This window comes from Marmota monax, unplaced genomic scaffold (assembly GCF_021218885.2).
Source record: "Marmota monax isolate L192 unplaced genomic scaffold, Marmota_monax_Labrador192_F-V1.1 WCK01_AAM20220418_F8-fsc00208, whole genome shotgun sequence".
In the NCBI taxonomy this organism is placed as follows: domain Eukaryota; kingdom Metazoa; phylum Chordata; class Mammalia; order Rodentia; family Sciuridae; genus Marmota; species Marmota monax.
This window is the reverse complement of record NW_026693914.1, coordinates 2,788,676-2,816,583: the sequence shown is the minus strand read 5'-3', so window position 1 is coordinate 2,816,583 and position 27,908 is coordinate 2,788,676. Positions and strand designations below refer to the sequence as shown.

General features: G+C 60.3%; 1 protein-coding gene across 3 annotated transcripts; it reads right to left on the bottom strand.

The window, feature by feature from the left end:
* Positions 1-185: 185 nt before the first annotated feature.
* On the bottom strand, positions 186-27,359 carry Kif19 (kinesin family member 19). 3 transcript variants are annotated; one of them, XM_046463470.2, is made up of 20 exons: positions 27,272-27,359; positions 23,023-23,103; positions 12,324-12,434; positions 11,593-11,680; positions 11,154-11,290; positions 10,231-10,356; positions 9,638-9,832; positions 8,338-8,484; positions 7,161-7,283; positions 5,712-5,877; positions 4,898-5,072; positions 4,577-4,775; positions 3,794-4,046; positions 3,594-3,715; positions 3,025-3,158; positions 2,709-2,814; positions 2,442-2,529; positions 1,380-1,777; positions 1,018-1,177; positions 186-788 (listed from the first exon to the last, which is right to left on the bottom strand). In XM_046463470.2, the coding sequence occupies exons 3-20, from the start codon at positions 12,432-12,434 to the stop codon at positions 658-660; spliced, it is 2,859 nt and encodes a 952-aa protein (XP_046319426.1). In that variant the 5' UTR covers positions 23,023-23,103; positions 27,272-27,359; the 3' UTR covers positions 186-657. The 3 variants fall into 3 exon arrangements, with proteins under 3 accessions (XP_046319426.1, XP_046319425.1, XP_058441285.1); XM_046463469.2 differs by lacking the exon at positions 27,272-27,359 and adding an exon at positions 24,645-24,801; XM_058585302.1 differs by lacking the exon at positions 27,272-27,359 and adding an exon at positions 24,645-24,801 and having other exon boundaries at positions 1,395-1,777.
* Between the last annotated feature and the right edge of the window lie 549 nt (positions 27,360-27,908).

Genomic DNA, 27,908 nt, shown 5'->3' with positions numbered 1-27,908 from the left:
AGCCAGGAGGAGATGCGGTGTTGGAGGGGGAGAGAAGCTGGCTGAAGCAGCATCCGGCTGACCACAGAGCTCTCCCTCCCTCAGAGTTGGGGTTGGAGTGACCTCGTCCTGACTCCGCCCCACCTCTGGACCCAACCACAGAGCCCACGCGACATTCAGATAAGGTCTAGTTTGCAACTCAACCATCAAACCAAACGGGATTTTATTGTTAAAAAAGGAAGGAGGAAAAAAGAAAAGCCATATCCAAGTAACAAAACCAGATTCCCTCCCCACCCCCAGCCATCACCCGTGAAGTACCTATCAGGCCCTCCCCAACCATCCCAATGCCCTGGCCCCAGGTGTGGCCCCAGGAGCCCATCCCACTACAGTTCCCCTCCCCCATCGCCAAGGCCAAGACTAACCCAGGTGTGTGCAGGGTTTTGGCAACAGTGTTCTGAGCAGGGCTGGAGGGCCTCCTGGGCTCGCCTCCCTTCCCTGTGGCACTGGAAGCATGGAAGGCTGCGCAGACACCCCCACAACTCTTGGGTCTCAGGAGCCCCAACCTTCTGAGCTCCTGCTCCACCTGATGATCCCCAATGCCCAGGGTCCATTTCCCCTTCCCTGCTACACCCCCCATTCAGCCTTGGGGGCAGAATAGCTGGTTCCAGGCAGGACCCCTCAGTTGTGCCGGAAGCGTCCATCTTTGCCATGCGTGCTTGACCCGTGGTGCAGGTGGGGTCCATGAGTAACCCTTCGGGAAACTCCAGCTGGGTTGGGGGGGACAGTAAGGGCTGAGAGGTCTCCAGCGCCTACAAGAGGGAAGGGCCAGGGTCAGTAGTTGAGAAATGCCCTGCCATCTGCTCCCCCATTGCCCTGTGGCCTTGGGCTCCCTAGGGTAGCCCAAGTTGCTAGTCCTATGATGTTTGTCAAGAAGCATGCTTCCAGTCAGGGCCAGTCCTAGGGGCAGGGACCTCGACATGCCTCTCCCTGGGCTGGCAAGGCCTCCCCCTCCCCATTCCCTCCCTTGAGGGTACTGACCTGTGTTCTGGCCAGTGGGGAGTTTGACTTTGGCCAAAGGCAGCGTGACCTTTCCCAGGTGCCTGACACCAGGGCTTGGGTGCCCACCCACTGGCGTCTTGTGGTCCGAGGTGCTGTCTGAGGGCCGGGGCCCCAGGAGATGTGTCTTGGGGCGGGAGAGCTGTGGTGGTTGGGAACAGTGAGGTGAGGCCAGGCACTGCCTGAGGGTCTGACACAGGGCTCTGCCTGGCTCCTGGGCCAGCCTGGGACAGAGGCCTTGTGGAGGGCGGAGCCGAGGGTGTGCAGGGCTGGAGGTGCCCTAGGGCTCTGCAAGAAGCCAGCCCTGAGCTACCACCCACAAGGAAGGTACCCAGACACCTCACCCCTTGCCCTGTGACCTCGAAGGACCGGGACCTCCGCTTCCTCCTCTTCGCCTCCAGGGACTCCTCCCTTTTCTTGCCTGGGCTTTTCTTCTGGCCGTGCAGCCAGAACCCAGGGCCGCCACCTCGATGCCCAACCGCCTGAGATGGGGTCTCTCCTGTGCTGCTGGACAGGTTCTCCTCGCTGGCAGCGTGCTGCAGCGTGGGGCTGGGTGGCCGCTTGCATGCCAGTGGGCCTGGTGGCCAGGCATTGTCAGCCTCGCTCAGAGAGTGCAGGGACAGGCTGCTGCGCTCCATGGCAGGCGCCAGCAGGTGGCACCCCTCCGTGCCCAGGGCCTGAGAGCGCCGCCGGGCAGCTTTCACCGAGATGCACTTGGTGCCAGTCAGGATTTCTTTCCTCTCTGCAGCACAGGACATGGGGTCAGGGCCACTCTACACCCCGTCTCTGCCTGGCAGAAATGAGCAGGAAACAGGACTCCTGGCTTGCTGGCTAAGACACACTCATCTGTAAATGGCATGGGAAACTAACCCCACAGGCTCATTTAGACGATCAACAGAGAATGATCACTGAGTGGGCAGGGGGGGCATGATTCAAAGTGCAGGTGTCCCCATTTCAGTTTCTGATTGTGCCGTCATCTCTATGTGTCCTTGAGCAGGTGGCACTCGTGTCTCTATAGAGTGGCAGCATTCAATGCATGGGCTCATTCAGCAGGGCAGAGAACAAGAAAGGGCTTTGGGCTGGGTGAACTGATCATTTTTTTTTTTGTACTGGTGATTGACTGATTAAAACACCCAGAGGTGCTTTACCACTGAGCCACGTCCCCAGCCCGTTTTATTTTTTGAGACAGGGTCTTGCTAAGTTGCTTAGAGCCTTGCTAAATTGCTGAGGCTGGCCTTGAACTTGCAATCCTTCTGCCTCAGCCTCCTGAGTGGCTGGGATTACAGGTGTGAGTCACCATGCTGGAGACTGCACCCAGGGCCTGTGCGCTCTTCCACTGCCACATTCCCACCCCCGAGCCGAGCAATTTAGAGGGTGCCAGGCAGGGCAGGCAGGGGGCAGCTCACCTTTGTGGGACAAGAGGATCTCTGACAGGTTCTCGCTGCTGTCTGGGGAAGAGGTGATATGGCTACCCAGGCTGTCTGGAGGCAGGGCCTGGGGGTGAAGTGGTTGGGAAAAGGAAGGCCTTGAACAGGGACCCCATGCCCCACTCAGCAGGGCTGCAGGGTCTCAGAGGTGGTGGCCGCTTTGCAAAGACTGTTTGCTGGGTACCCACCCCTGAGCCCCTACCCCAGCAGTAGAGCTCCTGGAGCTAACAGGTGCCCAGAACTCACCTCCTGGGTCACCAGGCTGCCACCCTGGATGGGAGGCGGGGTGGGCACAGAGGAGCTCTTCACCTGCCAGGCCCGGGAACTGGCCTTGAACATGTGGCGGGCGTCACTGAAGTTGACAGAGAGGATGGGGTGGCTATGACATCCCAGCCCACCCCAGGGAGAAGCTGCTGGCCCAAAGGGACAGAGAACCCGGGAGTCCCAGCTCCAGGCCTGTGCCACTTCCTCCCTTTCATTCTAGTTCATCTTCCCACTCAGCACGGATCAGTGTGGCATCCCAGACAGGACACAGCAGGTGGCTGGCAGCAGGCTGCCTCACCTGTCCGTCCCCAGGGCCGGGAGTGTGCTGCCCTGCAGGTGCTGAGCCTCAGAGCTCAGCGTCTTCACGCTCTCCAGGTCAGAGTCTGGGGTCAGTGTGGCTCCTGCTGGGGCGATTTTGGGCAAGGAACTGTCCTGGGGAAGGAAAGAGCAGGGGCAGACCGTCAGGAGACTTGGTCCTGGGGCAGGCAACGGTACCGGGTGACAGAGCACACACAGGACATGGCCTGCAACCTAGGCTGGGAGGCCTTGGGCTCTGGATCCTCGGGGCCAAGCTGTGGTCGGCCAGGTTTTAGCTTTTTAGTGGTGCTGCTGGTGGCCTGGTCTCTTCGGAGGGCATCTGGGGCCATTCAGGATATCTCAGGTGGCCTATCCTGGCCCTCAGACCCTGGGTAGGGACAGGCGTCAGCGTCTGGGTGGGGACCTTACTCAGGCTTGGCAAAGCTTGGGTGGAGTAAGAAAGAAGTCACCTCCTTGGGGTGCCAGATAGCCTGGTGCCACCCACTCTCCAGGCCTTGCCCTGGGCGGCAGCCCCTCCCTCACCACATGCTCACGCGCCCAGGCGCCCACCTGCAGGGCCCTGGAGGCAACGCGGTCCATGATGGTGGCCCGCTCCAGGCTGCCCTCCTCCAGCTCCCGCAGGTACACTTCGTAGAGCTCCTCCAGGTGTTGGGGGACAGCCAGGTTGTAGTCTGCAGGGGAGGGCAGGGCTCAGCGCGGGCCTGCGGGCCCTCCACCAGTGGGGCGGACACGCGGGGCGCGGGCCCTACCGTCGATGATCTGCCGCTGACCCTGGATGATCTCGTCGCAGAGGCTGCGGTGCTGCTCCAGGCGGTGGCGCAGCGCCCCGTCGCGGAGCAGCGCGTGCGACTGCATCTCTGTGTTCTCCACCTGGAGCTCGTGCACGCGGCACAGCAGGCTCAGCACCTCGCGCTGCTCTTCCGAGCCGATGCGCCGCGGCAGCGTCTCCTCCAGGCGCCGGCCCCGCGCACGCAACTCCCGGCAGCGCTGCTCCAGCGCCAGCTGCGGGCAGCGGGCGATCAGCACCAGGCAGCGCCCGCCTGCCCAATCTGTCCTCGCCCCTCCAGCCTCCAAACTCCAGGAATGGGGTAGGGCACCCTGCGAGGCCAACCCTCAGAAGGGGTATCTTGGGCCTACAACCAGGGGCTGCTCCAACACGGTCTCTGCGCACTTTCTTGCGCCCCAGCCACCCACCCAACCCTGGAGCCAGGTGGATAACTAGTTGCGGAGCCCCAGCCCCCAGGTCTCATTATACCCTGAAGTCCCTCCCCTAGTTTGGGTAACCCCAGAACAGAGGCTCCTGTTACGGGAAAGCCCTGATCTTGACTCTCTGGTGTGTGCCAGGCATTGACTTTAATCTCTCCAAAGGCCCAGTGAGGGCTGCATCATGACTGCTCCCACTGAAAGATGAGGAGTGTGAAGCACAGAGAGGTTGAAGAGTTTAGCAATGTCACCCAGCATTTGTGGACTGACCTCCTAGGTCTCCCTCCTCGCCTGCCTCTTAAACCCACTCTCCTCCCCTCCCCAGACACCTTCTCCTTGTGCAGCTGCTTCTGCTTGCCCATCAGGGCCGCGATGCTCTCCCGGGCGGAGGCCACCTCAGGTGGTTCCAAGATGTCCAGCTGGTCATCGCCAGTGTCTGAGTCCTTCTCGCTGTCGTCCTTAGTGTAGGACTCCTTCCTCTGCTCCTCCCGCCACTTGAGGGCCCGCCGGGAGTTCTCGTGCTCCCAGCTGTCACAGCCCCACCCCCAGGAAGACACGGGGTCAGGCCTGGGGACAGTGTGCGCCTACGACCCCAGCTCCTCCCTCCCAGGCCAGGGGCGGGACCTGGAGGCTGTGTGGGCGGTGCTTACCCGGCAATGGTGAGCAGGTGGCGGGAGGTCTCGATCTGGACCTCCATGGCTTGGTTCTCCAGCTCCAGCAGGCGCCTGCGCACATCCATCTGCTCCTGGAAAGCGCTGATGAGCTGCTCCCGCAGCGGCCCCATCTGGTCCTGCTCGCCCTGCCCCCTGTGCAGCTGGACCTCGGCTGCTCGGTGGCAGGTGGGGAGGTCAGTGGAGGGGACAGGCTCAAACCAATAAGGTCTGTGCCCACCCAGGGCCCTCTCCACACTTTCTTCCCAAAGCATTGCCCCCACTTCCTGTGCAGCCGCTTCCTGCAGGAAGACCTCCTGGATTACCTTATCCTCCCTCGATACACTCCCACAGGGTGCAGTTAGGCTGTGGCCCAAAGGTGACCCTAGCTCCTCCATATGAACTGGATTTTGCTAGCGCCAAGCACCTGTGTGTCAGCTACACACAGGTGACCCTACACGTCACTGCCATGTTCGAAAACCATCATAGCAAACACACAAGTCTACGGGGGAATGTGCCCCTTCCAGTGGTGGCAGACATGTCCCCATAGCACCACAGTGGCCACCTCCAGTGTTAAGTCCTACACAGCTAAATGCTCAGAGTCTCTCACTTGTGTGATCCTACCTAATGTCCGACTCTCTGAAGCAGAGATGGTGATCTTAATTTAAAGGGGAAGGCTAGATGGTTCAGAGAGGTTGAGTGCCTAGCCCAAGCCTACCCAGCCAGAAAGAGTCAGGGTTTGGATGAACCCAGCCCTGCTTGTCCCCAGAGCAGGGAGAGACAACCTGGTGGAGGGCTGCTGCCCGGGGCACACCTTGGATGTGGCGGATGTCACCCCTCCCCAGCTGGCCCTGGGCCTGGCCCCGCCGGGCCTGCTGGTCAATCTTGCATTTGAGCCGCTGGATCTCTCCCCGCAGGTCAGCGATGATGCTGGTGTACTGGGCGATGTGGTAGGAGACGCTGAGCAGGTTCTGCTTCACCTGTGGGGAGCAGGAGGTGGGGGCAGAGGGGCTGCAGTCACCCAGCCTGCCTCCGTGCACTCCCCACGGCCCCGGGGGAGGGGGGGGCGGGGGCTTCTCTTTCCTCCCTCTGCCTCTCGCAGTCCTTCTGGATGGCAGCCTCCTCTCACATCGGCCTGCCTCTCCGAGACCTGTGACTTGAAAATGCTGCTTCTGCTCATCAACCTGCAGGGCTCCCTGCTGTGAAGGGCCTGCCCGAGCCCTGGGCCTGGGTTCAGCGCCCACCACTACCTCTGATTGCTTCCACTCCTGCGCTAGTCAAGGAGCTATCCCGGTCTCCCGCGCCCACACAGACACCATCTCCTTCCCACCTTCGGAATCTCTGCCCTTCCTGCTTCCACACTTCTGGAATGTTCTCTCCAGTCTTCAGAGCACCACTGAAGCTCCAGTGCTCCCTTGGCCTGCCCACTGCCCACCCCCCGTCTTGCCTCAGTTCCTGCCCTTCCACCTGCTGAGCTATCAGTGAACCATTTCCCTCCCCCCAGGAAGTTCTGGAACGGGAGTGTGACCTCAAGCACCCACGACAGTGACAGTGGTCTCAGTGCTGGAAGAAGGTTCCCAGCTCTGCCTTGCAGCCACCCGCTGCCTGCTCCACTCCTGGACAGGCTGGGACAGACTCTTACTAGGCGGAAGGGGTCCCAACAGGTGCACCCAGCTCCAGTCTGCGCGCTATCTCTGACCAGCTGGCAAGTCACCTAAGGTCCCCAAGCCTTGTTGTCCTAAATGTGTACTGAGGAAGCAGTGACACACACTGCCTCGTGTGAGGACTGAAGGAGATCACAGGCTAAAGAGCCCAGAGTAAGGGCTGTCAGGGCCACCACCTCTCATCGTGGCTCCTGGGACGAGGTGCTGGGGAAACGCAGAGGTCAAAGGGACCTCAGGGCTGGGGCCGAGGGCCCAGGTGGGGAATGGCAGAAAGAGGGCCCGTGGGATTCGGACTTCCAGGCACTCAGGTGCTGGGAAGGGCTGGCAGGTCACACTGACTGGGTGAGGCCAGTGGGTGACGGCTGGGGTGGGGGCAGGGGCGAGTCAGGAAAGCTGTGCCTGGGGTCCTCACCCTCACCTTCATCTCCTTTTCCCCCCAGTACTGGGTGCTCCACCACTGAGCTACAGCCCTAGCACTTTTTTTTTTTTGACAGGGCCTCACTAGGTTGCTGAGCCTGGCCTTGAACTTGCGATCCTTCTGCCTCTGCCTCCCGAGTTGCTAGGATCACATTGTGTGCGCCGCCAGGCCTGCCCCTCACCCTGGTCTTAATGTTCTTGGCGCGGCCAGCGTAGGTCAGGGTGTTCCGGGACTCCTCGAAGGCGGTGCTCGCCGGACTGATGTGGGCGATCATCACGGTGCGGCTGTTGCCCCCCAGCGAATCCTGCAGGGGGCGTGGGGAGTCAGGTCCCGGTGACCACTCCCTGCAGTGCCTCCTGCAGGCTGCTCCTGGTGCCCCCGGGGGTGTTCTCTCCCCTGCCCCCTTCTGTCTCTCTCCTGCACACCTCATGGGGCCTGGCTGTTGGGCACCATGTGGTGTAAACAGCACAGGAGGACGAAAGGCCTGGCTCGGCCATTGCCAGCTGTGAGACGCGAGCTACTTCACTCCTAACCCTGAGCTGCCTGCCTTTGTAGATGGCAGTCCTTTGCCTCTGTCCCCACCTCCCTGCCTTGTGGATGCAGTCCCCACAGCAGCTGATGCCCGTGCATGAGAGCTGTAGCCGGGCTGACCAGGAGACCTCTGTGCTTTTTCCACCGCCCCGTGGTGCGAGCCCCGGGACAACACCTCAAATCCTCTGTGTCTCTGTTTCCTCATCTGCAAATGAGACGCCCTCCCCAACTCATAGAGTCACGGACAAGACTAAAGGACTCGGGTGAAACGCTGGACAGAGGGCCCAGATAGGAGTGGGCACTCAGTGATGTCCCTAGAACATAAGGCCCAGGGCATCCCTGCACAGAGGAGGGGACAGTTAAGCCGTGAGATCGACTGTCTGCCAAAGTAAATCCAGATGGCTCTTGGTTCTCTTGGACCCACAGACCTAGAAAAGGGGTCAGGTCCAGCTCCTGTCCCTTCTTGCTGCCACCCTTTGGTTGGCGTTCTCGATGAAATACAGGACACCCAGGTACATCTGAACTTTAGATAATCAATGAATGAAAACTTTTTTTTTAAGTGTAAATATGTTTCCAGTATTGCATGGGACATACTTACACTGACACTACATTTTTTTATCTGAGATTCACATGTAGCTGGCTGTTCTGTTCTGTGTTGTCTGTTTCTGAGTCGGGTCTCACCCTGTTCCCCGGGCTGGGCTCAAACTCCTAAGCTCAGGTGATCCTCGGGCCTCGACCTCCCGTGGGCTGGGACTCGGGCTCGAGCCACCTCCTGGATTTGCTTATTTGTTGCCCTGGTGCCCGCGCCTGGGCTGGGCCGCTGTTACCTTCAGGAGCCGGGTGAGCTTGCTGTCGCGGTAGTTGACGTACTTGTTGCTGCCCCTGTCGCTCAGTGCGTTGATGCAGTTACCCAGTGCCAGCAGGGAGCGGTTGATGTGGGCCCCCTCCTTCATGCGCTGCCCGCGATTCCGGGTCTGGGGGTGAGCAAAGGCTTAGCTGGGGCCTTGGGGGGGGGCAGGGGCAGGGGTGGGGTTTCACTGAAGCCATCTCCCAGGCCCTGGTGAGATGGGTTGTGAGCCCTGCTCTCTGCTCCGGGCCCTGAAACCTAGCTGGACGTGACATCAGAGAGTCTTGGCCCGCCCTCCTCCCAGGTGTCCCTGGGGGCTCTCCAGGCGAGAACAGGAGCCTCTGAACAAGGTGGGTGGACAGAAGGCCGTGGGGCAGGGCTGAGAGTGGCTGGGTCCTTGTGTCCCCTGGGCAGAAGGGTGCAGTCCACAAGGTGGCTTCTGGGGCTGCTTAGCTCCAGCACGGGCTCTAGGGGGCGCTGCAGAGTGTGTGAGTGTGTGAGTGTGTGTGTGTGTGTGTGTGTGTGGAGGGGGCATGGGTGGTGGAGGGTGGCTCCTCTCCTCCTCTTGGCCTGCCAGGACGGTGTCCAGGCCCAGGGGCTCTGCCCATAGTACTCCATGGGAGCCATGTCTGCCCATCCTGGTGCTGCAGGACCAGCTGCGGGAGGACACGCCCTTCTCCCCCGGCTCCTCCTCACACCCCTCCAGGAAGGCCTCTGGGACTTGAACCCACGTTCAAACTTGAAACCGGTTCACTCCCCCGGCTGCCGTTCCCGTGTAAACAGCAACACCACTGGCCTCCTTGCCCAGGTGACCATGAACCCCAAGCTTGTCCATGGAACGGGTCCAGGCCCACGTCTGCTGGGAGGTGCCACCATCCAAGGCCACAGGTCAGGGAAGCAAGGCTTAGGGTGGGGCACAATGATGCTGCCAGAAATGAGGGACAGGACCTTCTACTCTCCTTGATGTGACTGGCAGTTCCTCTTCCACGCTCTGCCCACAGCCTCTCTCTCCCCCTGAACTCCTCATCGGGCCCACTGTCCTCCCCTCCTCTCCAGTCCTCCCACCGCTGCCCTGGCTCTTTGCCCGAGGCCCCGTCCCTTCCTACCCTCTGGACATCCTTGGTGCCTTACCTTGGGGGCCTGTTCATCCCCCACCTCCCTGGGATATCCTCTCCCCCAGCCCCTGGAAGCTGACCCCAGTTGTTCCCCAGCCCCCAGCATCTGGGGGAAGGTCTCCCCGACCCCCGTTCCCCGCAGCCCCCCCCTGCGGCTGGCCTCACCTGGGAGGCGCGCTCGGAGCCCGCCAGGTCGATCATGAACAGGCGGCCCTGCCGCACCTCCTGCAGGAGGTTCTTGACCCGGCTGCGCTGACGCACGGCCACCTGGAGCACAGCGTGGGAGCGCGAGGACGTCTGGTTGGCGGCCGTGGGCTCCTGGGTCCTCTGCCGGTTGCCCTTCATCAGCAGCTGCATGATCTGGGGTGGGGGCAGGCAGCTCTGGACGTGTGGGGCCCAGAGGAGGAGCCGGGGCCCCGGGGGCTGGGGGCGGGGCGGGTCTGGCACCCCGTCCTGGTACTGGACATCGGATGTGGCAAGTTGGGAAAGGGCAGGTGGGGTGGGCTGGCCTCCGTGTGCAGAGGGGCTTGGCAGGTGGCCTCAGCCTTCTGGAGGGTGTAAGTGCAGAGGCCATGTAGCCTGGTCCCTTGCCCTGGCCAGTGCAGTGGGCATGTGGCAAGTGGAGTGTCCCTCTTGCTGCCACTCTGGGTTCTTGGCCCCCAAAGCCCAGCTGGGCACCAGCCGTTCCTGCTTCAGCCCGCACCCCTCCTGCCCCTCGTGTCCTCGGCATGGCCCTGGGTTGGCCGCACAAGACTTGCCTCCTTGGCATTGATGGTGGAGACCTCGGTGATGCCCGCCACCTGGATCACCCCTTTGGAGTCCTCCCGCAGCTCCAGGTACCCCAGGGCAGGGTTCAGCAGGTCCCGGATCATCTCATTGTAGATCTGAGGGACAGTGGGGGGCGGGGGTAAGAGCAGGAGGTCTAGGCAAGGCCCTGGTCCCCGCCCTCCTGAACACGAAGGGAACAGGAGGTCACACTTTCGGGGCCCCAGGTCCTCGGAGGGGAGCCTGGCTGGGGAGTGACCCTTCCTTTCCACGGCAGGGTGGGGGTGGGAGGCCTCCCACTGGGACCAGGGGGCTCCAGGCCAGAGGACCCCTTCACGACAGGTGGGCCGGGGCAGAGCGCCTCCTGACGGCTGGACACCGTGGGCAGGTGGGGGAGCCCTGCCGTTTCCAGGTGACCTGAGGCCGCTTCTCCCGGGGCCACAAAGTGGGCCTCGCTGGCTGCCAGCTGGACAGCTGCGGGCAGCTCCGCCTGGCTGCTCTTCCTGGGCTGTCACCGGGGAGATTATCTGCCCCTCGGGAGCCAAATGGCGTCCAGCCGGCTCCTCGGTCCTCGGTGTGCTCCCCCACCCCCTCCCATGGGCAGATAGGTTCTGTTTGAGGAATGGCCCTGGACTGTGGGGAGGGGAGCTGTCTGGGAGGCTCTGTGCTCCCTGCCAAGGCTACTCAGAGAAGGTCCAACGGGCAAGGCTCGGCTTTAGAGCCACAGGGTCCTGAGTCTGAAGGCTTGTTCCCTCACCTACTGTGTGATGTTGATCCAGTAGCCTAACCTCTCTGAGCTCATTTTTTGTAAGGTAGGGACGTGGGAGAGCAGCCAGGAAGCTGCCTGGGGCCTGGCTTCGGGCAGGTGGGCCAGCCCCTCCTATGCACCTCTTATCCAAGCCTAGGTGGGGCTCACCTCCAGGTAGGACATGGACACCTCGTACTCCATATCATTGCTGGTCTCCTCAATGGCACGGAAGAGGTCATTGAGGGTCCGAACGTAGATGCCGGGCTCGTGGTCCGTGCCCAGCATGGTGTAGGTTTTCCCGCAACCTGGGCAGTGCCGGGTGGGGGAAGAAGTGAGGCCTTGCTGGGCAGGTGCTCCTGGAAACCCCAGCTCTGTCCTCAAGGCCACTGCCCACAGCCAGGGAGGTGGCGAGGGACAGGAAGGGCGTCGGCCTTGGCTGGGGCCGGGGCTTTGGGACTGAGGCCCTAGGGGACATTAGGGCCCACCCCATCTTTGATTGCACCCTAGTTGGGACCACACTAGCTCTCTGATGCAGGGTGAGAGGCCTGGCTCCTGTGGGGCACACAGGGGCACCCCAATCCTGACCCACTACTGGGCTTCCCCTCACCCGTAGGGCCGTAGGCAAAGACGGTGGCATTGTAGCCTGAGATGACACCTTCAATGAGGCTCTTGGTGGTGGCCTGGTACACCATCTCCTGCAGGAAAAGAGGGACCGTCAGGGGCCTGCGGCAGACAGGGCAGAGCACAGGTGCCACAGATGTCCTGGCCCTGAGAAGGGAGGCTTCTGTCCCAGGAGCCCAGGCCGGGAGGAGGGGGAACAGAAGGTGGACGCGTCCCACCGTACAGCCCTGGGGCGCCAGCTGTGGAGCACTCAGGACACCTGAGACGCCGCCCCACAGCCGGCTTCTGGCCCTTGCCCCCAAGGACACCTTCCATCTGCTCCTGGGAGCCTCCTGAAGACGGGCGAGAAGGGGGTCCCTGGGAGGGTGTCCGCTTCCCTAAGGCGCTCCTCCACCTGTGCCCCCATGCCAGACGGGCTTCAGGCTTCCTCCTCTGGCTCTGATGTGGGCCACCATGGAGTGTTCCAGGTGACTTGTGCAGGGTGGCAGGCGGTGCTAACCCAAGCGTGTCCATGCAGGTACACAGGTGTGCGTGCCAGGCAGGTGTACACAGGTGTGCGTGCCAGGCAGGTGTACATAGACTTCCTAAATGGGGACACTCTGGAAATCTGATCACCGAGCCAATGATGGAGGGAAGGTAGGGGTCAGTGGCAGGGCCCCCGAGTGGGACAAAGGTTTGAGAAGGCTCATGAGTGTCTGCAGGCCCTGCCCCCCTCACCTGGGTGGCAGTGAAGTCAAAGGCCACGTCAAACAGGTAGGACTTCTCCCGGGAGCGATGTGCCCGCAGGATGTCATCGGGGTCCTCCATTGGGTCCATGAGAACCACCATCTGCAAAGGTTGCCAAGGGCAGACCAGGGTCACCCAGGGTCCGCAGAGCCCAGGGCCCATTCCTGCCCCTGTCCACTCTCTGGGTGTCAGGTCTGGACACTTGGCCTAGGATGCCCGGAGGAGAAGCCTCCCTGATGACAAACAGCGGCTCCTGTGAGCCGGGCACAGCCACAGGGAGCAGAGAGCTCTGTGGGGTGCCGCAGACGCTGGCAGAGCTCAGATCCTGGCTCCTTCCCACCTGCCACGCTGCCCACGGTGCCGCCTGTACCGCAGGAGGAGCGACCATGGGGCTGGGCCACCCTACCCACCCAGCCTTGCTGCCCCCACAGAGTCCCTCAGGAAGACAGTCGTCACTCCCGCTGGACAGACGTGGGGCTCAGGGTCTGCAGAGGCACCGCCCTGGCCACACGCTAGCTGGTGGGGGCCGGGGCTCAACACCCAGATCAGGGTTTGAAGCCCAGACTCAACCACCTCCCTGCAGCTGCGTGGCAGCTGGGACCCTGCTTGGGCTGCCTCGTCCCTCCACACTCGGCAGGCAGCCCACAGGCAGGGCACAGGCAGGGCAGGGCAGGGCAGGGCAGATAGCAGCGGGCAGCAGGTGACAGTAGCGGTGGGCAGCAGGGGACAAGCATGAAGAAAGCAGGTGGGCTTGGGGGCTGCTCACTTGTGTCTGAGGGGAAGTTGGGTGATTGACAGCTTCGAGCCTGAGCTGGGGGTCTGCCTGGGGGGGCCCTGACTGGAGCTGGGACGGGGGCACAGCTACCCAGTGCCCGCTGAGGCTCCCCCACTGGCTGGGTTCTTCCCCTGCTCTGAGGTGACTGAGGGACCCCTCTTCCAGAACAATCTCTAAGGCCACTCCACTCTGCCCACATCCTCCGTGGGCTGGGACTTGCTCTGGGCTCTGTTTGAAGAGGCAGAGGAAGGGCCTGGTTCCTTGCTGGAGTCCTGGCCTAGGGTGGGGTGGGGGAGTCAGTGGAGGCTCACGGAAGCCACAGAAGATGTTCAGAGTCCTGGAGGCCTTGGTTCATGGGGTGCGGGATGAGGGAAGCAGGGCTGGAGAGCACTATCCGGACAGCCTCTGAATCCAAGCCCTGCCTCTCAGAAGCAGAGTGGCCTCGAACAAGCACTGGGACCTGCCGGAGCATCGGTCTCCTCCTCTGTGCTACCTCCCCGCAGGGCTGTGAAGATCCTGAGACAAGGGTGAGCATATGCTAAGTGCCCAGTGGTCCTTCAAGGGGCTGTTAAGAGGAGAGCAGAGGTGGAGGCAGGGGACAGGGAGGTCACCTACTTCCCCACCCGGGATGGCCATCAAATCCAGAGGGGTAAAAAAATGAAATAGAAACAAAACGAAATAGCAAAACAGCTAAAAAGCAAAAACAAAAACAAAAAAAATCCAGAAAACTTTTTGAAAGACAAAAAACGAGGGCTGGGGACATAGCTCAGTTGGCAGAGAGCTTGCCTTGCACACACAAGGCCTGGGTTCAACCCCAGAACCACAAACATAAATAAAAGACAAAAAAGCAAAAGCAGTTGGGTGACACCCCACCTTCGCACAGAGGTCATCTGTCCCTTTGGGCCCCCACAAGGCAGGCGCTCTCCCCTTGCCCCTCCACCGTCCCAGGTGACTGGCACCTCTAAGTGCTGCTTGGGGACTGGGAACACCCGGGCTCCCTGGGGTCCCGGCTTTGCAGACAGCCAGGGGAAATAAGCCACCACAGCGCTGGCCTCCTAATGAGCCGGGCCTGTTCCCCGGGGCGGGGAGCTCAACAGAGTGCCAGGTGGTGGCCCCTTCACCACGAGCAGGAGGGGCAGGGCAGCCTCACGCCCCGCGCGCACTCTCTGCGGCTGATCCTCACTGAGCCTTTAATGTGAATTCAGGATTCTTCTTCTCAGATGGGTGGACTCAGGCACAAAGTCACATTGCTAGGAGTCGGCAGGGCCAGGGTTGGGGCCCCGGCAGGCACTGCCTATCCTCTGGACCTTCTTCTCACTCCCCGTCTCACCCAGGGCCTGGTGCTCATTCGGCCCTGGACACAGAGGCCAGCCTAGTCCTAACAGGAAAAGGTACAGGCTGTCAGCGTGGTCGCCACACAGAGGCAGAGACCGGGACTGCGCTCCCTCGCTGGTCAGCAGCAGGGCCGGGGCCAGTGATGTCCCCAACAGCTTGCAGAAAGACAAGGCATAGGGAGTGGCCACTCACAAGGGGCAGCAGAGGCTGGCGTGAGGTGACAGGAGCCCGACCCGGGCGCACAGCAGAGCTCGTGGACCTAGGAGATCTGCGGTGGGTCCCTCTGGTTCTAGCTGTCAAGCTTGAGGATTTGGGAGGCCCAGTCCCAGGAGGTCAAGGACCTGGGGACTCCCAGCAGACTCCCCTCTGCATTCTGTCTATGTCCTGGGATGGAAGCCCCTTGCCTTCACTCCTGGACCCTGGGCTAGGCACACACCTGTGCTCACTACACCCTAACCTGCCCAGGCCCTTCTCAGATTCTCCAGGAGGGAGGGGCCCGGGGACCCTGGAATCCCATCTGATTGGCAGAGGTCCTATCCAATCAGATGGGATTCCAGGTAAACCAGTTAAAGATGAGGGCTCCAGACAGGCTGGGTAGGGGAAAGAAGGCCACCTCCCAGCCGGCCAAAGGCTGGTGGCCACAGAGAGCTAAGCCCAAGGCGTCTGGGCTGCACTGTTACTGGGGGGACCCAGCTGGCCTGGCCACTGGTCACCTCCTCAAGCCTCTTCCAGGATCTGGTCCCTGTCCCCGGCTGCCAGCAGCAGGAGCCCTGATCAAGTTTCAGACTCAACTGAAGATAAAACCTGGCTCGAGTCCCCTGGCGCGGGGCCCTGTGGGATGCAACTGGAGCCCGACCCACTGTACCAGCTCCCACCTCGGGTGCCAGGGCTCCTGCCTTCAGTGCTGGGGAGGGTGAGCAGCATGCATTGCCCATCCCCACCCATGACCTTCCCAAGACCTCCAGCACTGCCAGGGTCACGGCACCTCGGGCATCTGGTTCCTCTGACAGTGAACGCTCCTGTGACAGTGCGCTGCGGCACAGCTGCCTCGGTCCCCACTTAAAGAGGCTCTGCCTGGCTTCCATCTGTCTGCGCCCAGCCCCTGCCCCTCCCTCCTGTCCACTCTGCCACACAATGGAGCCCTTGTGCCAGGTGAGCTGGAGAAGGGGGCTGGAGCTGCTAAGGAGACCAACCTGGGACACTCAGGGAGGCAGAGCCCTGGGCCAGGCCCTGGAGGCTACAAAGTGAGGCCGGTGTCCTGCCTTCTGACACTCCTTGGTCATTTTAATAAACAGGTGAGGGTGGCACCTAGCAGGAGACGCCTAATCCTGCCAGGACGGGAGGGCTTCCTGGAAGACGTGGTGCTGGCACTGGGTCCGACAGATGAGAACTGACAGAGTTGGGGGAGAATGTTCTAGAGAAAAGCATGAGCAAGGCAAATAGGTGAGGGCAGGCTGTGGGTGGCAGTCCTCCGCTCGGACTGCTGAGGTTTCTTGGGAGAGACGCAGAGTTGGACAGAGCTGGGGGTTCACCTCCTGCCCCTTCTGCCAGGAATCTCCGCAGACAGATCCAAGGCTTCTTGCAGGCATCTACCCAGGCAAGCATGCTGCGCGCCCTGTGCCCAGGCCCCCGGTGAGCGCACTCAAGCCCTCACCCTGGGAGCCTCCCTCTAAATGTCACGCTGGCTGGCACACAGCATGTACCCAGGGGATGTCTGCTGAAGAAAGCTGCCTTTTGAGCATGCCAGGCAGCGTGCTCAGCGGCTGTAGGAGTGGGCACTCCTGCTATGGCTGGACTGTAGATAAAGACTGAGCCTGGATCAATCATCCACCCAAAGCCATTGCTGCAGAGTGCAGTCAGTCAGGTCCAAAGCTGGTTCCAGAATCGAGGTTCCTCACCCCATCCTTGCACCCCGACTCTCGGTGTGAACAGGGGACAGCGGCTGCCCCATGAGGCAAAGCCCACCTGTCAGGACTTGAGTTGTGTGTTCCTCTCTCCTGCCCCAAGTTCACATGAAGTCCCCAGCCCTGTACCTTAGACAGTGACCTTATTTGGAAATACAGTGGCTGCAGCTGTAATCAGTTGAGTGAGGACAAGGGCTTGACGGGAGAAGGGCGGGCCCTTCCCTTCCCTCAACAAGACCATTTATAAAAGAGGAGTCACAGATACACACAGGCAAGGTGATGTGAGGAGAGTCACCAATGAGCCAAGGAGAGAGACCGGGACCAGACCCTTCCCTGACACTGATTTCAGACTCTGGCCACCAGGACTGTGGGGTAATAAGCTTGTTCTTCAAGCCACCCAGCAGAAAGCCACTTATTACAGCAGCTTTGCAAACTAGTGCACCTCCCGAGGTGGCTCCCTGCCCTGGGGATGTGGGTGCAGCCAGGACCTGAGATGGCACGTCAGCCCAGCCCTCCCTCAGCCCCAGGGGTTGGCCTCTGCGCGAGCACCCTCTCTCCCAACCCCCAGGGAATGCCCGTGGCCAGGGGCCGTCAGTGCTGCCAGGGGGCAGGAGACAGGCCAGGAGAGGGAAGGTGGACGTATCCAGGGCTCTGCCTTGCAAGCCCAGCTGCCCCAGCAGCCCCAGGCCTCCCAACTCAGCTTGGTCCTCCACTCCACAGCCTCCACTCCACAGCCTCCATTCCCAGCCCTACTTCTAGTTCTGTGCAGGTACAAAGTGGAATTCCCGCCTGGAATTCCTGCCCACTCGGAGCCCGTGAGATCCTGCTGGGGAGGGGGTCCTGGGCCCAGGGACAGGTGAGAAATCCTTTGCACAAAGCACACCAGGGGCTCTTCCTGCTGCGCCTACTCAGCTGCCGGGGCTTTGACGGCTTGGCGGTTTTCCCAGGACTCCTCCTGGCCTTCCAGCTGCGCCTAGACCAGGGCTTTTCAATCCCGCTCTGGTCATTCTTGGCGGCGGGGGTGGCCCTGCATGTGGAATGTCTGGCAGCATCCCTGGCCTCTGCCCACTCCATGCCCCGAGCACCCTGCCCCCAGTTATGACACTGCCAAATGTCCCCTCAGGGCAAAATGGCCCCTGATGAAAAAATGATGGCCGAGGCTATTCTCCAGCCTCCACAGTTGGCAGTGAAGGTCCCTGAGGGTGGGGGTGCCACAAATGTGGCCCAGTGCTGTGTGACCCTGCCCGTGGCATCCATTCTCTGGGCCTCCAGTTTGGCCCAGTTTGAGGTCAGGGAGGACCAACAGGGTCCTCCTGGAGCCTCCTGTAACCTGTAGCCTCCATCCTACCCAGAAGTCTCTGGCTGGCTCTGGTCATCCCCAGCCAGGCTCACGTCCCCTTTACCCACACGGTGAAACAGAGCACAGCAAAACAAAACTGGTCCTGGCTGGGTGGATTTCAGCCCTGTGTAGCTATTTCTGGTTATCCTTTTTTTTTTTTCCTTAAGGAGAATTTGATGCTGGTCATATTTCTATTTAGATTGTACCAACTTACGAGTTGTCAATAAAGGAGACTTTGATCCCAGGAAAGGGTCCCTGGGCTCTGTCAGTCTCCAGGCTGCACAGAGAAGCCCAGAACAGAGTCTGCTGAGCTCGTAAAGCCACCAAGGCCCAGCAGGCTGCTTAGGACAGAGTCCCATCAGACTGATTGTCCTGGTCACATCTCCACTGGCTACAGGACTCTGAGGACCCCTAGATTCAGAATGATAGGGGGTCTAGTGTGTGTCTATCAGTGGGTCTGCAGCTGCCTTTATCAGAGTCCCCCAGGAGTGGTGCTTGTAAGATGCATATTCCCAGGCACCTCCAGATTCACACAATCATAACCTCTGGAAAAGGGGGGCCCACAAATTTGCATTTCATTTTTTGGTGATGCTTGGGAATGCACCCAGGGCCTTGTGCATACAAGGAAGACACTCTACCAACTGAGCTACATCCCCAGCCCCAAATCTGCATTTTTAAAAATATTCATTTAGTTGTAGATGAACACACAGTATCTTAATGTATCGAACGCAGTGCCTCACACATGCGAGGCAAGCACTTTACCACTGAACCACAGCCCCCCAAATCTGCATTTTTAACAAGAATCCTTTCCTATACCTGTCCAGGCAATAAGTGTAAGAGTCCCTGTGTCCTCACAGCATTATACACAACAGTCCAAAGTGGGCACAACCCAAATGCTCACAGATGGCTGGATTCATCCATGCCATGGAATAGTGTCTAGTCAGGAAAAGGAATGAAGTTCTGAAGTCAGCTGTCATGCGGGTGAACCTCAAACCCGTTACACGAAGGGGAAGAAGTCAGCCATCAAGGAGCACCTATTGTATGACCCATTACACTAAATGTCCAGAATGAACAGTTCAGAGACAAAGGGTGTGGCAGGGGCTGGGGACCTTGTGGGGATGGCTAAGGGGTAAGGCAAAGAGTCCTGTACCTTCCCTGGTCATTTGCCACTGTGCTCAGCTCTTGGGGGCAACAGGGCCAAGAAGCCTAGATGGCGTGTAGCTCTGCTGTCCCCCAGGCAGGCAAGGGAGCCCAAGGCAGCTGCCCCATAGGAGTCACTGTCTCTGGCTCTTAGCACCTGTCACCTAACGCTTTCTTCTCCGTTCACAACAGCACCACACTTGTGAGGCCACACGCCCCCCTACGCCATCGCCCTTTACCCCTGGGGTGTGCAGAGCAGGTTCTTGTCCTTCCGTCTTCTGAGGAGGCCACAGAGGCCCAGGGAGGTCTCGGCTTGCCCATGGGCACCCGGCCAGACGTGGCAGGGCTGGGTCTCCTGGAGCCCAGGTGCAGTGCTGCGGGTCTCTGTTCTGTCGGGAGCGGGGCTCTCTCCCACCGCGCTCTCCTTTCTGCACCCACAACGCCCGCCACACCCTCCAGCCCCTCTGCCTCGCTCCTCCTTCCCCTCCCCCTTGGTCCTGCCCTCCCACCTTGGTCCTGCTGCTGGGCCCCCTGCAGGGTCCCTCCTGGGCTCCACAGGACCCCAGGAACCAAGGGTGGCAGCTGGGCTGCAAGCAGATAAATGCTAATTATAGGATTATACAACTGTCTGTTGACTTAAGTCCTGCAGAGGAACAGCCCGGGATGCAGGGGGGAGGGTTGGCAGGCTGTGGGGGAGGGAGAGGTGGCTTCTCCTCCTGTCTGGAACCCCCTCAAGGCCCTTCCTCCCTCCCTGGGTCCTCCCTCAGGGCCTGGCTTCAGGGTCCACTCCCACCCCAGAAGCTACCCGAGGCACAGAGCTCCTAGCACACTCTTCCAGGAACATGTCCATAGGGAGGTGGCCACTGGGGGGCCATATGGAGCACTCCGACACAGAGAGGGGGAGGCAGGAGGATTTTAACTCAGGGGCCTGAAACCTTCCCATAATTTGGCCCCTGAGGTGGATGAACATATATTACCCCTGCCAAGCAGCAGGCGAATGCATGAGCCCTCTAACACAGGGTCCTCTAAGGACCCTCAAGGAAGCCTTTTGATTATTGTCTTGAGCTGAACTGGAAACCTGGGACCCCAGGCCCAAAAGGCACCTGAACTGGCCCTTTTAAAAATCCAAGTCCTAACTCCAGCTTCTCCAGAATCCAGGAACACCAACCTCTTGTCCCCAAGGACACTTTGCTTGGGGGGCCCACCTCTGCAAGACTGAATATCATCTCTGAGTTCCAGGTGTCCCCAGGAGAACGGTGACGTCTGTCCCTAAGGAGAGTTGTTCTGGGACCCCATGAAGGAGGCTGGAGCCAGTGGGGGACACCACGGTACCTCTCCCCCTCAGGACCCACTGGGCTGGGCTGCCACACTGCCCCTCCCTGCTGACCACCCAGGGGCAGAGCCCTGGGTGGGGACCTCTAGGCTATGCCACTCAGGGCTCCCCTACCCATGGGCCCCAGACGACACCAACAGAGGAAGGAATCCACCGGTCCCCGTGGCAGGCAGGAAGCAGGCAGCAAGAGGCAGGGCCCAGAGCCCAAGGCCCGAGGGGCTGGGCCACACCAGCCATGACAGCCACAACCCAGGGAGCAACGGAAAACAGGGGACAGCCCCACCCAACACCTTCTTTATAGGAGGCAGGGCACCATGCGGGCCACTTGGGCCCAGGGACACCTTGGCTGGACAGAGACACCACTGCCACGGGGTCCTGGGCAAGCTCCCAGGCTCACCCCGGTGACCACTGGGCCCCAGGCCCTAGGAGGAAGGAGGAGAGAGTCACCTGGCTGACTGGCCTCCTCTGGGAGGCTGAACAAGACTGGACCCCCAAGCCTCCCTCTGGGCCAGAGCCAGGAAAATCTCAGGGCCACTGGAGAGAGGCCTGTGGAGGGGCTGGTCAGAGCAGGGGACAAGGGAAGCCTGCTGTCCGTGTGGCTCTTGGGCCCATAATATGTCCTAACGTCCGTGCTACCAGGGCCTCATTTGTCAGGGGGACAGCCTGCTTCAGGAGGTTCCCAGCCCAGCCCTGGCTGTGGCCGTTCCCAAACTGCCCGCTTCAGGGCTGGGCCAGGCCCCCAGGACAAGGCTGTCTTGGACAGAAGGAGCTCAGGACGGAGCTCTCTGCACCTCTCCACCCACAGAGGGGCAGCTCTGGTGGGACTGCCCGGCTGGTGGCCTTCTGCCGAGTGGAGGTGCCGTTCACAGGGTTAGGCTGGATCTGCAGGCAGCCCCTCCCCTGCCCCGGAGACAGAATGGAGCCAGTGTTCCCTGAGTGTGGCCGCACAATGGGCCGAGCCCTCCACGGGAGTGTTCCCATCAGTTAGTATTTATCAGCCCCCGGGCCAGCTGGGAGCCAGGAGCAGCCAAGAGAGACACCATTGTCCCCAAACAAGGACCTGATATCCTTGGGGAAAACGGGACAAACAGGGAGTGGCCTCGGCTGCAGGGTTTCTGCTCTGAGCTCTCTGGCTCTTCAGGGACGCCCCTTCATGAGCTGGTCCAGCAGCCCTGGGGACCTCGGGCCCAGCCGGTGAGGGTGACCAGCTCCTGTGAATCGCTCCCGCTGGACCGAGCCTAGATAGCCCTGCACACTCGGCCCCTCAAAGGCCCTCTAAAGAAGTCATTACGACTGTTGTCCCCACACAGAGGTGGCACCGAGGGCCACGCAGCCGGCGGAGGCAGGACCTACACGGCCTTTCTGTGCACTCGCCCTGTGCAGTGGCCTCGACCCCTGCAGGCGGGGCCTTCTCTGTCCCCTTGCTTTCCCAGAGGCCTTTGAGAAGCCAGGGAAGCGACCCGGGCGGCTGGTCAGTGGCTCTTCTGGGCCCCTGCTGCACTATCACAGCCAAAGGAGGCAGCTTAGTGGGCACCTGCCTGGGAGCCCAGGGGCGGGCAGGCCTTGGAGGCTGTGCCCCACCCTGGTCTGTTGATTCTCGCTCTTGCATCTGGCCTGAGGGACGGAGCCTGGGTGCAGGGACCGAGCCCCAGGGAGCCTTGCTCTGCAGGGTGCCCTTCTGACTTCCCTGGCCCAGCCCCCCGCACCACCCCGACAAGCCAGCAGGAGAAGCCAGCAGCACAGCCCTGGAGCAGAGGCAAGAGGCCACTGGAACTCTCATACCGCTGTACCACTGTGATGCTCTACCCGGGCACCAAACCTGCTCCCACCATTACCCTGAACACCCCAGGACCGGAATCTTCACCTGCCTCCTCAGACAAACATCCAGGCTGCGTCCACAGAGTGTTTGGTCCAGCCCGCCCATGTCTCCAGCCCCATCTCACACCTCTTGCCCCTCTCTCCAGCTTGAGCCAGCCTTTTCTGTTATCCCACTGCATCATCATCCCTCTCACCACAGGCCCTTTGCACATACAAGTCCCTCTGGTCAAAATTTCCCCCCCTTGTGCACTTATCTCCTTTCCTACTTGTCTGAGCTCAAGCACGTCTCTTAAAGGAGTCTTCCCTCACCTCCAGGACTAGCCCATGCTCCCCCTATTCTCTGGCACTATGCAATTTTTTTTAAACATTTATTTTTTTATTGTAGTTGAATACAAGATCTTTATTTTATTTATCTTTATGTGGTGCTGAGGAACGAACCCAGGGCCTCGCATGTGCGAGCTCTACCTCTGAGCCACGACTCCAGCCCACTATGCAGTTTTCAGAGCCTGCATTAGCTTCAAACTCCTGTCTGTTTCGATTCATTAATGCCTCATCTCCTGCGCCGGACTGTAGGTCATGGGGGAGGACAGGATCTTTCCTATTGACTGTAGTTTCCCAGCTCCTAGCATGGTCCCCAGCATGTTGTGGGTACTGGACAAGTACTGCTGTGTCCCGTATCCTGCCCCTGTCATCATGAGGGACTTTACAGCCAAGGACTTTACAAAACAGGAACACCCTGGAGGTGAGCTCCAGCTCTGACCCTGTAAATGTGTGCAGACGTGTTAACATGGAGTCACGCCACGGCACCTGAGAGATGAGTGACCAGGGCCTGGGCTACATAAGGCTCAGCTTTCCAGGATCAGTCCGGAAAGACTTCCAAAGGAGAGGCCCTGGCTTCCTTGATGACGATGTCAAGGGTATAGTCAAGAGTTCAGGGAGCAGAGGAGGAAGACCCTGGGAGCCAGAAGGCCCTTCCTGCCCCCGCCAGGTGCCCTGGGCCGTCTGAGCAGCCTCTGCCTGCAGCTCCTGGCTGCAGTCCCACATACCTGCTCGTCCACCTTATGGGCGATGAGGGTGGCTCCTTCCTCCAGCTCTGCCACGCTGATGGGCCGGACCCTGAGCGCCACCTGGGAGAGAAGACCAGACCTCAGAATGAGAAGGAGAGGGCCATGCAGGCCGTGGAGGGAGAGGAGGAGGAGTGGGCTTTGGAATTCGTCCTGCAAGCAGGGCCATGGCTTCTCCAGAGTCCAGCTACCTACCCAGGCTCCTTTGTTCTAAGGAAAACTCAGTGAGTCCAGGTCACTGCCTAGGTCAGAGGGCAACAGGTCCAGAGCATGTCAGGCTATGTGCGAGTCTACCCGTCTCTCCAGGGGCCCACGCCTCGGGGACAACCACAGGGGAGGGAACAGTCTGCTCAGGCTGCATCAGTCACTCGCCCAAATTAAACATCCATGGCTCCCTGGGCACCGGTGGCAACATGTGTCTGTGGATGACGCACTACGCCCAGGTGCAGGCACGGGGGTGTGTGAGATGGGGCCTGGCAGTCGGCATGCAGCTGGGCAAGAGGCCACTGGCAACTCTCATACCCTTGTCTCTCTTCCCCTGGTCATCCTAGCCACCTGTGATCACATTCCTGCCCCAGAAGAATGTCACTGAGGAATGAATCTCCCCAAAGAACTCAGTGGGGAAAGGGGGAGGGTTTCTTTTGCTAATCAAAGGGACACACCTGTCCGCTGTGTGGGTGAAACTAAGGGCCTCACTCCACCTTCCGAGGTCCCTGCCCTGCCCTTCTGGCTGAACTCCACGGGGGGACGGGGGGGGACCCTGTCCTGCTGGAGAGGCTGTTCTAGACCCTGGAGCTTCTTGGAGTTGGGGCATTTTCAGGAGGCAGGGTCCCTTACGGAGGGTGCAGGGGTGGTAACTTTATCCTCCAGCCACATCATCGCACCTGCTGGTGTTGAAGCCCATTCCCAGGCCTCAGAAGGTGGTAGCTGGAAAGAGGGCTGGAGAGAAAGACCCTACCCAAGACTGGCCTTGGAGCCACCGCGTCCCCTCTTCCTCATTCCATCCCAGGACTGCTGATAACCAAGAATATCTACCTTCTGTCCCTGCACGCCACCACCCTTACTCCCACTTCCTCATCTGGCCCAAACCCCATGCTGGCCACTTCCAGAACTTCTCCCTGGATTCAGAGTCCCGACTTGGACGGTGTCTCCATTGCAGTCCATGGGCCAGCTATTACCCAGCCCGGGCGTCTCTCCTGGCACCAGGTGGCTGAGGGGGGGTCTTGTCTTCCTATTGTGGTCCTCAGCTATCTTTACTCCAAACCCCTGCTGGGAGATCCCCACTGGCTCACGAGGAAACCCCCACTTTCCATCTCAGGACAGAAGGTCCAACCTGTTGGGGATCAGAGCGCACTCTTGCCCCTGAGGCTGCTCCGGTTTGGAGGATGGCGATGCTTGTGGGCTGTGCGTTGGAGCTGGGTTAACTTTCCAGCCTCAGGTGGACAGCCACCATACCTGCTGGACACCTGTTCTCTGGGACTTAGGCGAAGTTGCTCTGGACAGTCCCAGGCCCTGTCCCTTGCGTATCCTCTTAGTGGACACTGTCTGAGGAGGTTTGGTTTCGGGGTCTGGAGGGGGGAGAGGAGGAGCGTGAAGAGTCTCACCATGAGTTGCTGGTCCTTGGAGTCCCCGCTGTCCTTCATGATTGCGGCGGAGGGGGGGGGGCTCAGGCCGCGACACCGGGCATGACCGAGCCGCACTCCCACCACGGTCTGCCGGTGGCTCCCCGCAGCCCAGCCGCTGCTGCCTGACAACCCGAAACCAACAACGCGCGGACGGCCCAGCGCCGACCCGGAGGCGGGGCCTGGAGGGCGGGGCCGGCGTCGCCCCGCCCCTGCGCCCGCCCCTCCCGCGCCCGGCGAGAGCTGCGCCTCCGCCGGGAACCCGAGCCGCTGCCCGCCGTGCGAGTGCTCCCTTGGCGTCCCTGCGGCCCTCGGCGCGTCTGTGCGACCGCCCAGCGACGCCGCGTCCGTTTGGTAGCTCTCGGCGCTTGCCCGCGCCCCCGGCTCGAGGCCGGGCCAGTCCCATGCGCCCCGGTGCCTGCGCGCCAGCCGCGCGCTGCCTGTCCCTGCAGCCGCCGTCATCTGCTGCCTGCCTGCCTGGTCCCTTCGGAGCTTCCAGGACGGCAGGCAGGTGTCTACACCCACTGTCCACTGGCAGAGGGGGTTGGGAGGGTGGGAGCGGGTGAGCGCCTGGACCAGCTGGGTCGTGTCCCAGAAGGCCCCCTCAGTTACCCCACAGCAAAGAAGGCCCAGTGCCCAAACCTAGACTGCAGGTCAAGAAGATACCCGCATCTCCTTAACTCGTCTTAATCGTACTCTTCCTGCCTGCTGCAGGAGTCACCATACAGTGCAAGAAGTCGACGTCGAACGCCGCCGGCTCCATTCTTGGTGACAATAACAACAAATACACAGGGAGCGCAGTGGAAAGATTCCTGGCCTCAGGAGGCCCGGGTAAAACAGGACTCTAGTGCCAGCTCTGCCTCCCAGTTACCCAGCCACCTGGAGCAGGTTTTCCTGTCCCCTAGGGTCCTCCGTTTCCTGGATGATCTTGCAACTGTCCCTAATGCTGATGGCCCATCTTTTGTGGCATCTGTCCCTACTGAAGGCGAGCCCTGGACTCCTGTAAAGACCTGGAGAGGGCGCCACAGTGGGGTTCACTTCCCATGGAAGGAGCTGGGAAGGGTAGCGCTTTCATCCCCTGGGGCTGTCTCAGACGCCTGGCAGGATGCCAGCCTGGGCCCTGGGGCTGGCTTCCCCGGCTTCCCCAAGGAGCTTGTGTTGAGGATAGTTATTAATAAACAGTGGCAGGAAGCAGCCGGCAGTCTTGGTTTTGACAAATATAATAATTTGAGTAAAAAATTGGTGGACACCAGACCTTTCTGCAGGGGTCCCAGGTTTGCGCTGTTCTCTGGCTCAGGCTGCTGCTGGAGCTGGCTGGTTTGCAAAAGGGCTTGCTGCTGCCATAGAATCAGCACATGCTTAGGGATGCGTCATGCTTGCCTTTTAAACCCCTGAGTTGATCTACTTGAATCATCCAAGGAGGCCCCTGGTCAATTGGGCTATCGCTGTCTTTCTTTTTCTTCTCTATTCCTCCACATGCATAAATGACACCCGGGAGGACCCATAATAATTGATGGGTAAAAATACAGCCTCAGCAACTTAGTGAGACCCTGTCTCAAAATTAAAAAAATAAAAAGCATCCAGGTGTGATGGTGCACACTGTAATCCCAGTGGCTTGGGAGGCTAAGGCAGGAGGATTGCAAGTTCAAGGCCAGCCTCAGCAACTTAGTGAGGCCCTAGGCAACTTAGAGAGACCCTGTCTCAAAATAAAAAAACAAAAAAAGGGATGGGGATATAGTTCAGTGGTGAAGCACCCCTGGCATCAATCCCCAGTACCAAAGAAAAACAAGAAATAAAAAGGGTTGGGGATGTAGCTCAGTGGTAAAGTGGTAAAGGGCCCTGGTTTAAAAAAAAAAAAGAGAATCTTGTAAGCTAAGAGGATCCAGCCCGTCTTCTGTGGAGACTGATTAGATCCATTCTCATTTCCTCCACCTGACTTTCGTGTTTTTGTCAACAAAACCATTATCCCCTTATACTCACACCTTTTTGAGCTATGAATATTAACCGTGCTAATCGTACACATCAGAGGGTGCCGTGACATTTCATACGTGCATCTGTCCTGCTTCGTGGTCCCCCCCTCCCTGCTCTCTCTGGCCCTCCCCTTTCTCCCCTCCCCAGACCCCTTCCCTAATCCCTAATAGTTCCTCTTTTCCTTTGGGGTCATCTTTTTCAGTTTCCACAGGAGAGAGAACACGTGGGGCTGTCTTTCTGTGGCTGGCCCATCTCACTTAACACGATGGCCTCCAGACCAGCCACCATTTCTCACTTCCTCTTCCCCCTCATCCTCTACCCAGGGTCCTGCAGACTTGACCCCCTGGATTACTCCTCTTCCTCCACCCCCAGCCCCCAGCTTGCCTTTTCTCACCCGTGCCCCCTGTGGGAGGCTCTGCCTGCCTGATCCCTTCCCCACTTCCTGAAGGAAGCTCTAACACAGAGGTAGAGGCGGACTCTGCACTCACTGGGCCTCCTTTTCAGACTCCTGCCAGCCTCCCCTCACCCGGTTCTGCTCTGTGGACTCAGGCTCCCACTCACCTTGCCTGTGTGCTGGGCCCTACTTTTGAACCTTTGCTCATGCCCACCTTCTGCCTGGCACACCCCCTCTAACTTACCTAGGTCAAATTCCCCTTTCTCCCCCATTTCAGGCGCTCCTCCACCCCCAGGACTTGCTTCTGCCCCCACAGGGCCATCGAGAAGCTCTCCACTGCTGGCTCCGTCTGGAACATGATGGCCCTTCCTGCCCTCGCTCTTTGGCAGCCCTCGGTCCACGCCCTCACTGGTCTCAAAGGGAAGCCTGCCCCTGCCTTGATTCCCCAAGGTCCCCATGGCCTTCCCATGGCGCCAGGCTTCCCTTGGAGTCAGGGCCCTCCCTGCCTCATGGCCACCGTCCCCTCCTCTCGCCCCTGCAGGAGTGCAGCGCTCTGAGGAGCAGCCTCTTCTCCCATCCTGCTGCTCTGCCTGGGGCCCTCTTCTGCTTATTTGTCTGGCTCCCTCCTTAAATCTCCCCTCCACGTGCCTTCGCCTTCCTCTGGAGAATTTCCTTTCCTCTGGTCCATACGTCCTAGAAGAGCTCATCCCAGCATCCTGCCCCACCCAGCCATGGCAGAAGGCCTGCACCCCAGTGATTGGCTCCCGAGGGTGGCATGTGACCCAAACTGGGCCAATCAGGAACTTTCCCTGAGATTCTGTCACACTGAGAGGGAAGAGCTCTCTTCCACCTTTGCTGTTACTGGCTGAGGTGACCGAGGC

Coding starts and splice junctions, on each gene's coding strand:
- Kif19 (XM_046463469.2), bottom strand. CDS start 24,683: ATGAAGGACAGCGGGGACTCCAAGGACCAGCAACTCATG. Junction 12,435..23,022: donor CCCATAAGGTGGACGAGCAG/GTATGTGGGACT, acceptor CAACCTTTGCAG/ATGGTGGTTCTCATGGACCC. Junction 3,159..3,593: donor TTGCCTCCAGGGCCCTGCAG/GTGGGCGCCTGG, acceptor TTCCTTCCCCAG/GACAGTTCCTTGCCCAAAAT.